General features: G+C 42.3%; 1 protein-coding gene across 2 annotated transcripts in view; it reads right to left on the reverse strand.

Moving 5' to 3' along the window:
* Window positions 1-15,356, reverse strand: part of Gmps (guanine monophosphate synthase) — a 63,935-nt gene that overhangs the window by 37,566 nt on the left and 11,013 nt on the right. Inside the window, exons 1-2 of one of the 2 annotated variants that reach the window (XM_027391720.2) lie at window positions 9,779-10,005; window positions 2,698-2,879 (exon numbers count right to left, since the gene is read on the reverse strand). In XM_027391720.2, coding sequence (XP_027247521.1) covers window positions 2,698-2,879; window positions 9,779-9,805 — 209 coding nt within the window. In that variant the 5' untranslated portion in view covers window positions 9,806-10,005. Of the gene's footprint in view, window positions 1-2,697; window positions 2,880-9,778; window positions 10,006-15,356 lie in introns of those variants that run through there. The other variant, XM_027391718.2, reaches the window with a different exon arrangement.

Here is a 15,356-nt window from a genome sequence, read left to right on the forward strand (position 1 = left end):
TCATGGCTCTAAAACAAAAACAAAGAAGAAATGGCCAAATATAACTTCCAGCAGAAAGGACCAAAGAAATAAAAGTCACAGTGATAAAATATCTATGCCACTTTTACATCAAACCCTTTCCCCAGGGGACTCAGGGATAGTGTAGAAAGATTGCAAGAGAAGATGGGTAACCTGTATCTTCCAGATACAACAGGACTGACACACATATGAACTCAGAGACTGTGAAACATGCACAGAGTCCACTGAGGTCCAAACCAGATGGGGTCCTAGAGCTGAGAAGGGAAGTGGACATTATCTCCCACCCCTAGCCAAGAAGCTGCCTCCAGGTGGAAACTGCTTGCAAAGGAAAACTTAAGTTTCTCCAATGGGGTTTCACTGGGTATTCAGACCACACTTAAGGACAGGTTCCAAGCCCAGGAGTAGAAAGCCACACAAAATCATAATGCTTTGTTAGGCTTTTGCTTTTAGCCTTATTGGTCTATAGTTTCCAATTTTTATGGGTTGAGCTTTTTTGTGTCTATGTGTCTCTGTGTTTCTTGTGCTTTTTCTTTCTTTATTCTGGTTTTATTATTTTTTTTTAATGTGTTATTTTTTCCTAAAGAGAAAGGTGTAGAGTTGGATGGGTGGGGAGAATCTGGAGGAGGGGAAAATACAATCAGAATTTATTATGTGAAAAATAATTATTTTCAATACAAAAAAAAAGAAAAGAAAAGAAAAGAAAAGAAAAGAAAAGAAGGCAGCTCTGAGGACTTGAGAAATGGATGGCTCAGCAGTTAAAGGCACTGGCTCTTAGGGAGCAAGGTTCACTTCCCACATTATGGCTCAGAACCATCTGTAACTCCAGTCCCAAGGGATCTGATGCAGGACCACCAGGGATACACATGGTGCATGGCAAACACCTATACACATAAAAGAAAAAAAAGGAAATTCACTGGTAGTAAACAGCTAAACAAAGGTAAGGTAGTATACACCCAAAGCCCCAACACTACAGAAAAAGGCAGGAGGGTCATGAATTGAAGGTCATTGGGTTACAGAAGGAACTCTCTGGAGACCAAGACTGAGGATGTAGCTTATAAAATACTGAGTTTGGGGGCTGGAAGAGCGATTAAGAGCACTGGATGCTCTTCCACAGGACCCTGGTTCAATTCCCAGCACCCACATGGCAGCTCAAACCTGTATGTAACTCAAGTTCCAGGGTTTCTGACACCTGACACAAACACACATGTAAGCAAATTAATGAAAATTAATTTAAACAATGAAAATTAAATTAAAACAAATTTTTTAATTTTTAAAAAGATGCTGAGTTTTTCCTGTCAAAAATATGACTATTCAGCTAGCCCAGTGGTAGTGGTGCACACCTTTAATCCCAGCACTTAGGAGGCAGAGGCAGGATCTCTGTGTTCTGGGCCAGCCTGATCTACAGATCGAGTTCCAGCACAACCAGGGCTACACAGAGAAACTTTGTCTTGGGGGGGGGGGTGGGGGAGAAGCTGACTACTAGGAAGGCCATAAGAACTTGCCATACAAACCTGTTGACCTGAATTCCTTCCAAGGGAAACGCCAACTATCTTTAAGTTTCTTCTGACCTCCACACACACTGTGGTAAGCATGTGCCCCAACTCACACCCTCAATAAATAATTGAATACAAAATGAATAAGTAACTGAGCTAACTAAGCCAGGGAACTGGGTTAGTAAACACCCTCAGGTCAGGAAGCCCTGTCTAATTGAAGACCCAGAGAAGCAACTATGGAGAATAGCAGAAACAGAAACAAGAACTCACAGAAAAGAAGGGTGGAGGCTGAGCCAGCTACAAAGTACTTAAGGATGGCCAAGAGCAGAACTCACGAACTGAGAGTAAATCACAAGTTTGATAACTGAGCCAGAGACCAGCAGGTAGATCAAACTCTGAAGCCACCTGCTATTCACTGCTGTTGAGTCCTATAATGAGTCCTACTCTGATGGCACAGGTGTTTGATACCCTCAGCTGCAACCCTCCAGCAGGGTGATTACTTAATATACAGGAGGTCTTGAAAGTACAAACACGGATCCTTTGTCTGTACAGATCTCAATACTGTAGTTGTTCTCCACACTCAACACACTTGGAGTCAGCCCTACATTAGCTACCCTGAGAGTATGAAGGGGGTCTGCATAGGGTGACAAAATCTGCCTAGACCACAGACTGAAAGGCGGTGGCCTCTGATATACAGAAGGAAACCCTGTATGGTGGAGAAAGGAGGAACATCGGGAGGAAAATGGAGTAGAATTAGAACAAATGTGATGACACACATCATCAAAACAAACAAAAAGGCCCCCCCCCAAAAAAGCTGGGCGTTGGTGGCGCAGGCCTTTAATCCCAGCACTCGGGAGGCAGAGGCAGGTGGATCTCTGTGAGTTCAAGGCCAGCCTGGTCTCCAGATCGAGTGCCAGGATAGGCTCCAAAGCTACACAAAGAAACCCTGTTTCGAAAAACCAAAAAAATAAAAAAAGAAAGAAAGAAAAAAAAAATTAAGACATCAAGCTAATCTTTTTGCCTGAAAGTATAAATTATTCCTTTTAAGCTCCAAATTAAATCGATAGGAAATTTCCTAAAAATCCATGTTGGGTTTTTATTTAAAAAAAAAAAAAAAGCACAGTATCCAAGTAAACTAATTATAAAACATCTGAAGATCTAAATTCAAACATCAGTCAAAGGCTACCGAAATCCTTGCTCCTTTATGGCGAAGGCTGGTGTTTCCAAGGGGAAGATTTCAGACTGCACAAAGAGCTCCCGCACTCTTCGATCGATGACTTTGCCATATTGAGCCCCAGCATCCAGAATGACAACAGCTCCTTCATACTCGTGACAGCCATCCTTTAGGTCTCCTCCAGCATTCTCTGGCTACAAGTAAAACAAACAGAAATTCTTATTTACAAAAGAGTATTACTTATTAGGACTAGTGAGGTGCCTCAGTAGGAAAAGTTGTAGCCAAGTTTGAGGACCTGAGTTTGATCCATGAGGTAGGAGAGAATCAATTCCTACAAACTGTCCTCTAGGCTGGAAGGTAGTGGTGCACACCTTTAATCCCAGCACTCTGGAGACAAAGGCAGGCAGACCACTGTGAGTTCAAGACCAGCCTAGTCTACAAAATGAGTTCCAGGACTGCTAGAGCGGCTACCCAGAGAAATCCTGTCTTGAAAAAAACAAAAACAACACACAAACACACACACAACAAGTTGTCCTCTGACATGCATGCTGTGGCACACACACACACATACACAATATAATTCTTTTTTAATTACACAATTTTTAAAAGCAAAGGGTCACTGTTAGTTCCAAAATCACACAGAAATACACCTTGTTAACTTATGTTGCAGACAAACAGCAATGTTCTGCTAGCAGTCCTGATTTCTGCTTGTTATGCCAGCATTCATATGATTGTGACTCCTCTAGACAGTAAGTCATATGATTGCCCCATAGGTAGTCACAACATTCCTCTAGAAGCTACATTCACTTTAACTGAAATCTTTTGCAACAGGCATAAGTTCTAACCTAGAACACTAACATTTAAACTTCTTAAAAGTTCTTTAATCTTTTATCACTGTCAAACATAAATTTTTAATACTTCTAGAAAGCAATTTAGCCAAACAGAGATGCTGTTTGGTTTTTAAAGCCAACTTAACATAGTCTACAATCACCTGGGAAGAGAGAACCTCAATTGCCTATATCTGATTTGGCCTGTCTGGCTTCTCTAGTGAGTTTGAGGCCAGCCAAAGGATGAACCTGGACACAGCCAAACAAAAGTCTGTCTGAACAAACCTTTCTGGATCTATCTGAAGGATTGTGTTCTGCCTTGATGTGTTTTAATGTATCTGTAAGACTCTAACTATAGTTGACAGCAACAGTTGTTCACCTTACATAATGCATGGAGTAGCTTTAGGAAATAGTGTTGGTAAGAAAAACTAGACATCAGATATTCAAGTACAGTGAAAATATGTTGCACAGGATCTGAGATCATTATCTTTACCTCCTGTATCAGAGTACATAATACATGGGATTCTATTACAATTATTTTAATGAATTACTAATTTTTTTACATTTCTGTATTTATGTAGTGTATGGGTATACACACATGCACATGCCACAGTGTGCGTGAAGGTCAGAGGACAACTTGTGGGACTCAGTGGATTCTGGATATCGGAACTCAGGTTCTCACACTTGTGTGGCAAGCATTTTTCCCACTGAGCCATCTCTCCAACCCTTAATATATTTTTTTATTTATAAGAAAACAAAGAAGGGGCTAGAGAGATGGCTCAGTAATTTACAGCTCTGCCAGAGGGCCCCAGATGTGAGGGGCCCAAAGACTCATTAGGTTCTCACCTGCACTTTTGTTTGTAATTTCCCCTAATTTTTCAGACTAGTCACTCACTCTTCATCGTTCCCTATTATGTATGCTGTCTGGCATTTGATTTCAATCAGACTTCTCTTGACATTTCCTTACCTTTGACACTGAGCATGAGGCTTGTTTTGGCCACTGTCTTGACAGCAGAAACAATACTGTGCTGAGCCCTCAGTAGTCTTAATGTTTACCCTTGGCTCTTGTACTTTTGCCACCATTAAGGGAACATCAAGAGCTTACTAGCATCAGAATAGACAAGATAAAGTGAGGCTAGACAATAAAAGGTGGCCCACAATTTCTGAACAAGGAATAATGATACAGTTTTAAGTTCCATACTTTTGTGGCTGTTAATTACCATTCCTGTGGCTATCGCTAACTGATTATGTCATAGTTAACATTAAAAGAAAAATCATTATGTAGTATAGTGGTATAGCCCTTTGCCTAGTATACATGAAGCCCTTGGTTTTATCCATAGCATTGTTGAAAAAATAAAAAGTATAAAATGCCTTTCTGGAAAAGATTTTGATTCTGTTTTCATAATAGTATATACCACAAATAGGCACTTTAGTCAAAACTGTACAAAATGTTTATCGTTATCTCTGTAACCTTGTCTTTTTTAATAATTTATTTTTAAGGGGCTGCAGAGATGCTTAGTGGCTAGGAACACTGGCTGCTCTTCTAATTCCCAGTGCCTGCATGGCAGCTCATAACTGTACATAACTCTAGTTTCAGGAAATCTGACACCTTCACACTTACATACCTGCAGGCAAAACATGAATACATACGAAGTAAAAATAAAAAGTAATAATTTATTTTTAAGATCATATCATTTCTCTCTTCCCATCCAAACCCTCCCATGTGTCCACCAACCCTTGTTCTCTTTCAAATTAATGATCTTTTTCTTATTGTGTGTGTGTGTGTCCTTAAATATATGAATACAATCTGTTTAGTCCATATAATGTAATTTGTATGTATATATTTTCAGAGCCAATTTGTGTGCTCTTCCCTGGGGAAGACTGTTTCTCCTGCATTCCTTAGTTGCCTGTAGTTCTCTGTCTGAGATTGAGGCATCATGAGTATCTCTTGGTGTTTTCACTATTCAGGTTGTATCTAGTCAACCATGTTGGTGAGACTTTTTGTGGGTATAGCTTGTAACCTGGTCTTTATGATGTACATCACACTGAATTCTTTTTTTTTTCTAATGTGTATGTGTGTTTCCTGCATAGATGTATGTGTACCATGTGCATGCCTGGTGCCTAAGGAAGTCAGATGTGAGCTGCCGTGTGGATACTGGGACCAGCACACGGGTCCTCTACAAGAGCAGTCAGCTAAAGCTCTTCAGAGCTGAGCCATCTCTCTAGCCCCACTACACACTGACTCTTTAGCTTTGGACATTAAAATATGTGTACACTTTAGTTTCTTTCGCTCTTAATTAAGAGACTAAGGAAAGAAAGGTATCACAAAGGAGGAATCACTTAGAGGAACTATAACTTCTAGAGGTAAGCCTAACAAACCCAGGAAGGATATCCCAAAGTGCATAGGGTGATAAGCCCAACAGATAAACTGAGAAAATGTAACATTAAATAATTGAAAACAGCTTTTATTTCACTAAAACAAACAAACAAACAAACAAAAACCTACCCCAACCTAGGTGCTAGGAATGAGGCTTAGCTGGTAGAGCTCTTGCCTGGAACGCAGAAACAGGGGTTTAATCTCCAGTACAGCATAATCCCCAGTGGGGAATGAACATAATTTTGTGATGTACAGGGTAAGAGGCAAGTGGCTTGGTCCTTAAAGGTCATCCTCAGCTATATAGTAGGCTTCTATCCTGAGCTACAATAAACTTTGTTTCAAAGTAAAGTTCCAACCTTATTATATCCACAATCTGCATGTGGAGATTATCGGCGGCATGATCATCACCACACCTGGCTTCAAAGTTTTTGTTTTGTTTTTAAATCTTGTTTTAGCCAGGTGTAGTAGTGCACACTAAATAATCCTAGCACTTGGGAGGTGTAGACAAAAACAGGAGTTCAAAGCAATTCTCTACTACAAATCTAGTCCATGCTAGGAAGACTCAGCCTTAAAAAAAACAAAAAAAAAACAACACACACACACAAAACAAAAAGAAACAACAACAACAACAAACTCAAGATTGTATTGCTGTATATGCCAGTATGTGCATCTTTTCAGGACTATAACCTATATGTCCCAACCTGGGAAACGGGAAGTATCAAAACCTACTAAAAGCTGTCCTGACCAAGCAGTTCAACTCTTGGCATTAATCCAAAAGAAATGCCTATATTCACAAAAATTAAGCAGAAAAACCAAATGGCTATCAAATTGTGAATGGAGAAGACAAATTCTGAGATACACATGCATTGGGAAAAACAAAATAATAAAGAGTAACAGGCTAAAAGAGATGGCTCAGGAGTTAAGAGCACTGGCTGTCCCAACACAGGACTCAGGTTTAATTCCCAGTACCCACATGGTAGCTCACTATCAGCTCCAACTCTAGTTTCAGGGGATCAACACCCTCTTCTGGCTTCCACGATCACCAGGCACACATGTGGTTTAGATATTCATGCAGGCAAAACACCCATACATATAAAATAAAAAATAAAAATTAAAAAGACAAAGCACTGGCATATAATATACATCACTACACTGCACTGAGTGAGGACAGCTGCAAGCACTACATGACTGATTCTCTAGGCAACACTACAGATTACTGCCAGAGTATGAAGGAACCTCGGAAGTGATGGAAATATTTATATAAACACTATAAAAATTCAACCTATATACTTGGGAGATCTGTACAGGTTACTTCATAATACATCTACTCTAAATAAAAATTTAAATTAAAAAAATTCCAAACTATCACCTATCTCCACAAACCAAAAGATGCTGACATATCCAGTAACTGTCACTGTCAATCTTCAATGGCATTAGATAGTGAAACTCTATGCCACAGTCATTAACAAAGCCAATACTCAAACAGAGCCAGTTTGCTTGCTGCAAAAATCACAATTGTGGGGATAAGGTTGTATTTGACTAGCATGTGCAAGACCTGGGGTTAGGGAGAGGATCAAGAGAAGGGGCTGGAAGAAAGGAGAAGAGAAGCAGGGGAAACAAAGAGAAAGATGTAGCTCAGTAGATAGTAATTGTCTGGAATGTGAGAAGCCCTTTATTGGTCTAGCATATACACATAGTAAAAAAAACATAATTAGCTGAGCACCTGTGGCCAGGAGTTGTAAAATCAGTAGCACAGTTGTATGCAATTAAACCAATTCAAGCATGTTTGGAGTTGGTTTTGTTTTTGTTTGTTTGTTTGTTTTTTTCGAGACAGGGTTTCTCTGTGGCTTTGGAGGCTGTCCTGGAACTAGCTCTTGTAGACCAGGTTGGTCTCAAACTCACAGAGATCCACCTGCCTCTGCCTCCCGAGTGCTGGGATTAAAGGCGTGAACCACCAACGCCTGCCTAAATAACAGAATTTTTAAAGGTTTTAAAAACGGGCTGATTATGATCACTGGCTGCTCTTCCAGAGGACCCAGGTTCAATTCTCAGCACCCTTGTGGCACCTCACAACCTGTAATTCCCGTCCAAGGGGATCTGGTGTCATTTTCTGGCATCCATGGGCACACAGGTACACACATGCAGGCAGAACTCTTGTAAACATTTTTGAATAAAATTTAAAAGGTTGTGCATGTAGAGGAGGCTAGTCTTCAACTAACACTGGAAGGTGTGGGATAACTTCTTCCATGGTTAATTCTAATTGCCCAGCTTAAGAATTAAGTTAGGTGTTTTGGGGTTTTGTTTGTTTTTTCATTTTATTTTTTAATTCTGTATAAGGGCTTTTGTTTTGTTTTGTTTTACCAGACAGGATTTCTCTGTGTAAGAGCCCTAGCTGTCCTGGAACTAGCTCTGTGGACCAGGCTGGCCTTGAACTCACAGAGATCCATCGAATCAAAGGTGTGAACCACCCACACCCAGCATAAGGGTGTTTTGCCTGCATGTACTGTCTGTGCCATGTGCATGCAGTGTCCAGAGGGGACAGAAGAGGGCGTTGGATCACCTGGGACTGGAGTTACAGACTAGCTAAGCTGTTCAACAACCCCAATACCCTGAAATAAAATATAATTAATTCACCTTAAACTCATATATCAGAATGATCAAAATTCTTTCTTAAAGTTTTTAAAATTATGCTCATACTGTTGAGATAATTTTAAAACTGAAATTTTAAGTTTCTGGTGTGGCTTAATTTTGTGAAAGTACTCTTCTCTATTGCAGTATGTATTTTTCAAAGCTTGTAAAGTAGGCTTGTGTTCTTGTGATATACCTCAGCGGATTGATGCACCATAAAGATGCTTTCTTCCTCTGAGTTCCAAGGTTCAAAATTAAAGACTTCAGAGCATGACAGGTGCCTAGGTTTAAGAATATAGATGGGAGCTACCTCACAATCTTTATTCACTTATTCAATGCAAGCTTTGGATAATTACTAAGTATTAAACAGCCATTCAGGAAGTTTTGACACTTATGCTCCATCTTTGTAACAGTATTGAAATTATGCATGGTTGTAGAACACTATACCCACTTCAAAGTTTGGAGTTTAATACACGCGAAAATAAAATTAACCAGTTCTCTAAAGCTAGGCCACAACAACGCAGAGGGTGATGCTCACCTCGCTAAAGTAAATCGCATTTCAACACTGTTAACAAAACTGGCTTTGTGAAGGCCATGAAGATCTCCAGGCCAAAGACGACTTAAACTCGTAAGGGAAAGGAGGCCAATTGCGAGGCTGGGAGTTGAAGGCAACGAGAAGCTCATCAACGGCCCAACGCTCTCGGTTTTGGCTCACGCACTTAGTCAACTTTTCCAGCACTCAGGGAGTCCTCGGCTCGCACGAAAAGACCCAGAAACAGGAAAATAGGTGCCCCAAAACTAGCACGTGAAACAAGAGGCAGGGTGCGCAGGAACGGAATCTGGTCATACACTCTTCCCCTCTGAGAATGGCGGGAGACCCGGGCGACGGAGCACACCTGGAACCAGGAGTAGAGGCCCTCACCCAGGCGGGGGGAAAAGACCACAGTTCCGCCAGCGCTAACGCCGCACGCGAGGCCCCGACTCTGCCTTGCGGCTAAAGGGCCTCGGCGTCCCTAAGAACCGGGGCCCATGGCTCGGTCGCCTCTGAGCTAAACTCGGCGCCCACGGCCGCGGGGCCCGCTCCCGCCGCTCAGATCTCCATACTAGCAAAACCAACAAGGCGCCTCCGATAAAAGAGAATCCGCGCCACATGCCGGGCTGCGACACGCCTAGCACCGCTGCCCCGGGCGAGGGACACGGACGATCCCCCGGGTCTCGCTCACGCCTCCGGAGAGCGGCAGGAACCCAATTACAGACTGACCTTGGAATCTCCGTTGCACAGGGCCATCGCGGCAGTCGCGGCAGGAGGGCGCCGAAAGAATCGGCGCCGCGGGCGGAGACCGCTAGAGAGGCCTGGAGGCGAGCAGCACAGGTCCGGGACCAGAAAACCGCGGCAAGCGTGCAGCACAGCAGCAGCTCGGAACGCGGACGCAGCTCCGGAGAAAAGCAGCAGCGAGCGTGGCTCCCGCCTCCAGCTTCCGTCGGGCCGCCGCCAACCGGCCCGCCCTCAGAGGCGGGGCCACGTAAGCCCCGCCCTCTCCGTCACCCAGGGAAGTGAGCCGCCAGCCTACCGGAATGGGAAGCATTCGCCACGCGGCTGTGGCTTGGCCCGCCTTACTGCTAGGAAGGAGCCCACGGCGTAGCTTGGCTTTGTCACCAAGGCCACCTGACTTAAGTGGCAGCTAAAGGCTGGTGGCACAGAGAAGGAGGCCTCCGGGGGCCTTTTAGGTAGCCGGTACCCAGTTGCAGGACATAGGAGAGGCAAAGGTATAGGTTCATCAGGCCTACAGCGCCTGCAGGATTTCCAAAAAGAAAGGAGTTTGAGAGCAGCACTGATTGGCAGCTGCACCAAAGGGCTGGTCCTGGAGCTCGGTATAGCAAACAGTGGTTTCTTTGGATTGTTTTCAGGAAAGGAACTGTAGTTCCTCCAGCTAGCTCCTTGGTACCCATCAGGGCTAGTGTTACTTTGAAGTGATTATTTGAAAGCCAAAATCAGGGTTGAGGGAAAACACTAATAAAGTGTCCTGGCTCAGTCCTGAATACCAGCACCAGGGAAGCTGAGTCAAGAGTGTGAGGCCCCAACACCTTATCTCAAAAAAAAAAAAAAAAATCACTTCTAGTAAAGCCTTTCAACAACTATCTATTATAAAACACTAATATTGCCCTTGCTCTGCTGTCAGGCTGTAGTTCTGGTATTAGGGAGTGACATCGAGCAAATTGGAACCACCAGAACTTACTCTAACAGTGTCTTGAGAATAGTGAAAGATTGATCTTGTCCCATCTTTTACAAACCAGAAAACTAAAACACAGTAAAATAATTTGCCACTTAAGTAGTCTGGTTTCACTTACCTTTTTGTTTTGTTTTGTTTTGTTTTGTTTTGGTTTTGGTTTTGGTTGGAAAATGAACAGTTGAATTTTCCAGTGCCAAGATAACTAGGTTTTCTTGGTGGGTCTGTATGAACAGAGTGGAGTTAACAAATGAACAGTTTCAACTTGTATAACATCCACCCACCATCACCACCACTCCAACCTCCAGGCAATGCAGTAGAATGATGGGATAACTGGCACTAAGGGTTGGCTATAGGTCATCTCAACCTCAAATCGTGGTAAGCTGCAAGATACATTTCAATAATGGATTCACGATGTCAGCAGGGGGTGTTCAGTTTGTCTTATTTTAAGAGACAGGGTGTCTCTGTGTATCCCTGGCTGTCCTGGAATTCACTGGCTCAGTTTTAACAATAAGCTATAGATTTCTCGTAGTCTATCCTGTTGAAGAAATTACTGGCTATTTACTATCTTGCCTGGTTGTTGTTGTTGTTTTTCAAGAATGGATGGGAGCTGACCACCCCTTTTTTGGGTTTTTTGTTTTGTTTGGTTTGCTTTGGTTTGGTTTTTCAAGACAGGGTTTCTCTGTATTGTTTTGGAGCCTATCCTGGCACTTGCCCTGTAGACCAGGCTGGCTTTGAACTCACAGAGATCCGCCTGCCTCTGCCTCCCGAGTTCTGGGATTAAAGTCATGGGCCACCAATGCCCAGCGACCACCACTTTTGATCCCAGAAATCAGGAAGTTGAGGCAGGTACATCTAAGTTCTAGGCCAGCCTGGTTTACTGAGTAAGTACCAGGACAGCCAGAGCTATACAGGGAAAACCTATGGGGGAGCCGGGAGAGCAAGACAGAAAAGAATGAATGGTATTTGATTGGAGAGATAACTCAGCAGGTAAGAACTACCCAATTATAAGGACCCAGCATCCACATAAAATCCAGGTGTGGCCACATTCACCTATAAACCCAGAAATTCGGAGGACAAAAGATAAGAGAATCACTTGGGCTTGCTGGCCCAAGTTACAGCACCAATTACAGAACCTGTCTCAAGAGAATATGGTGGAGGTTGATAAAGAACACCCAACATCCTCTCATGGCCTTTGTGCCCATAAATGCTTGTGCACATAAACACTTGTGCACATATACCACCACTACCACTACCCACACACACGCAACAAAGTAAGAACTTTAAAAAAATATGGATGACATGCAGAAGTCATATGTTATCATGTCCTGGCACTTGCTAAGGCATCCCTGGAAGCTGGAGGCCAGCCTAGGGTTACACAGTGAGTTCCAATATAGCCTGGGCTACAAAAAAAAAAAAAAAAAAAAAAAAAAAAAGGAGGAGGAGGAGGTGGAGGTGGAAGAGAAGGAAGAGGAAAGGAACTAAATAAAAGAAAAGCTTAAGAGGCTCTTGACACCTCTTTTTTGAGCTCTAGATGTCTGTTATGGAGTTATCTTGTCTGTCAATTTAACTTGGTCTCTAATCAAGTAAGAGATAAGCCACTGGGCACAAGTGTAATAGATTTTCTTGATCAGGTTACATGAAAGGGGAAGACCACTTTACATGTTAGCATCATGTTCCCATGATACCCAGATAAAATGGAGGTCCACAAGAAAAGTTTGCTTTCTGATTATTTGACTGCTCATTGCCTTCCTGTCTTGCTGAGTTCATTTACCTGTCGCTGCTGCTACCATTCTTCTTTACCTCTAAACACAGTGTTTTCAACCTTCTAATGTGGACTGAAGACCAGTGGCTCTCCTGAAATCCTGTGGGCCCTCAGAGTAAGACTGGGAGTATTGAGGTAGCTCAACAGCTGAGGTATATGACAGCTGCCACAATTCTCTGGCTCTCCAGGATATAGACAGCCAGTGTTCAAGGACCCAGACTATATCAGATAAGCCAGTCCAATAAGTTCCCTTTACTATATATTCATTCTCAGTTCTAGTCTACTAGAGAGCCCTGACTAATACATTATGTAGTAATGGGGATTGGATGTAGTGCCTCAAGCATACTCAGCCAGCTCTTCGTCACTAACCTATATCCCCAGCATTCTCTCATTTTTTATTTTTACTTGGATCTCACTAAGTTGCCCAGGCAGGCATTGAACTTACTTTGTAGCCCAGGCTGGCCTTGACCTTGTGACCCTTCTGCCTCAGCCTCCTACATAGCTTCAGTTTCAGTCTTTCCCCACCAGCTGCAACTGAATACCAAACTGCTCACTTGTTCATTAGGTATGTAGAGATCTGGCAACCACTAGCTATTAGCATTGCAGCCTACACTCTACTATTTGCCCTCACTCCTCTCCAATCATGCAAACAGCTTCAGTCCCTTAAATAGGATGTGTTCTTTCTTGACTCCGGCCTTTTGCACAAAATATCTTTCTCACTATGTTGCCCTGGCTGTCCTGGAACATTCTATGTAGACCAAGCTGGCCAGCCTGGAGTACATAGTGAAGACACTGTCTCAAACAACAGAGGAAAGAGAGGAGAGGAGAACTGCTTCACGGGAGGTGGGTGGCACAGATAGGCTTTACACTAGACTGTCAAGTAATAAAAGCTGGAAATACTAGAGAAACATTTTTCAACCATCACAATTATAATGATTTCAGACATGAAATATCACTGGATGCTAAAGTTGGTGAGTAAAACATAAGAAACAGGTTTTACTTACACTATCTCAGAGTATCTCCCCACATAACAAATCATTAATTACACAAGGTAAAATAGCAAGATTTTTGTCTTTATTTTGTTTGTTTTGTTCTGTTTCCAAGACTGGGTTTCTCTGTGTAGCTTTGGAGCCTGTCCTGGAATTCAACTCTATAGGTACTCTGTAGACCAGGCTGGTCTCCAACCAGATCTGCCTGCTTCTGCTTCCCAAGTGCTGGGATTAAAGGCCTGGCCTTGTTTGTTGCACTGTTAACCCTTGCTAGCCATGAACTAGACACTATTTAACTACATCAGCCTCCCAAGTGTGTATGCTATGACATCTGACAAAAATTAGCAACTTTAGCTGGGCGTTGGTGGCTCATGCCTTTAATCCCAGCACTAGGGAGGCAGAGGCAGGCGGATCTCTGTGAGTTCAAGGCCAGCCTGGTCTCCAGAGCGATTGCCAGGATAGGCTCCAAAGGTACACAGAGAAACCCTGTCTCAAAAAAAAAAAAAAAAGAAAGAAAGAAAGAAAGGAATTAGCAACTTTAGAGGTGCCTCAATACACCCCCTTATTTGAGTGATCAAGATGAATATCACCAATAAAAATAAATCATAATCATATGTCACTTGATGGTCTAAATGAGATGAGCACAATGCTACATTAATGATGTTCTGCCTAAAATTCATGAAAGAAATGGAAATCAAATGCAGGCATGTTCCACAAAATAACTGGCCTGTGATTGTATCCAGTTATTTATTTCTTTATGAAAACAATACCCCTAAACTTGGTCTCTAAGGGATTTTTTTCTTCATTTAGGGTAGAGTTTATTCATCAGGAACAGTTTTCCCTGCTTTATTGTATCAGTTGGTACAGTCTAAAGGCTGGTTCTACTAGGCCTGAGGTAGAGTAGCCCAAAGGTTGGGGCTTGGAATAGTCTATTCCAAGGCTTTCTCACTCACCCCTTTGCCACCTACTCTGGGAACATCCTCTGCAGGCTGGATCACTTTGACCCTCAGGAAATCTCCACCTTCTCTCTCAAACTGTTTAGGATAGCCGGATTTCCTCTGCATCAGGTCAGAATTCCCAGGGAGAGTACTCCTGGTAGAAGCTGTGCAGTCTTTTCTGATTTTCTTCTCTATTGGCATACCAAGGATGAAATCCACGATTTTGTAAGCAAACACTACATTGAGACACATGCCCAGCACCTATATATGTCCTTTAATCTAGCCTTAACTTGCACACAGAATTGTTTCTCTGCCATTCATTCATTGGATGAATCACAATCCTAGCCCAAATTCATTTCTCATTGCTTTTAGAAATATATTGTTTATGGAACTATGTAAACCCCCAGATAGTCAAAACAATCCTGAGCAAAAACACCAGTGCTGGAGGAATTGCTCTCCCAGAGATCAAGAAATATTATAGAGTCATAGTAATAAAAACAGTATGGTACTGGCACTAACACAGACATGTACACAATGGAACAAAATAAAAAACCCAAACATAAGTACATGTAACTACAGTCATCCGATATTTAACAAAGATGCCGAAAACATACTGGAGAAAAGACAGAATCTCCCACAAATGGTACTAGGAAAACCAGATGTTCATATGTAAGAAAAATGTAAATAGACCCCTATCTATCACCTTGCACAAAAACTAATTTCAAATGGATGAAAAACATAAACTTGAAACCTGAAACACTAACACTGCTAAAAGAGAACATAAGCTATACCATATGTGATATTGGTATAGGAAAGGACTTCCTGATAGGACTTCATTTGTCTAAGAATTAAGACCATAATTGACAAGTGGGACCTCTTGAAAAGACTTCTGCACAGCTGAAGAAATAATCAACTGGGT

The sequence above is a fragment of the Cricetulus griseus genome (genome assembly GCF_003668045.3).
Source record: "Cricetulus griseus strain 17A/GY chromosome 1 unlocalized genomic scaffold, alternate assembly CriGri-PICRH-1.0 chr1_0, whole genome shotgun sequence".
Lineage (NCBI taxonomy): Eukaryota > Metazoa > Chordata > Mammalia > Rodentia > Cricetidae > Cricetulus > Cricetulus griseus.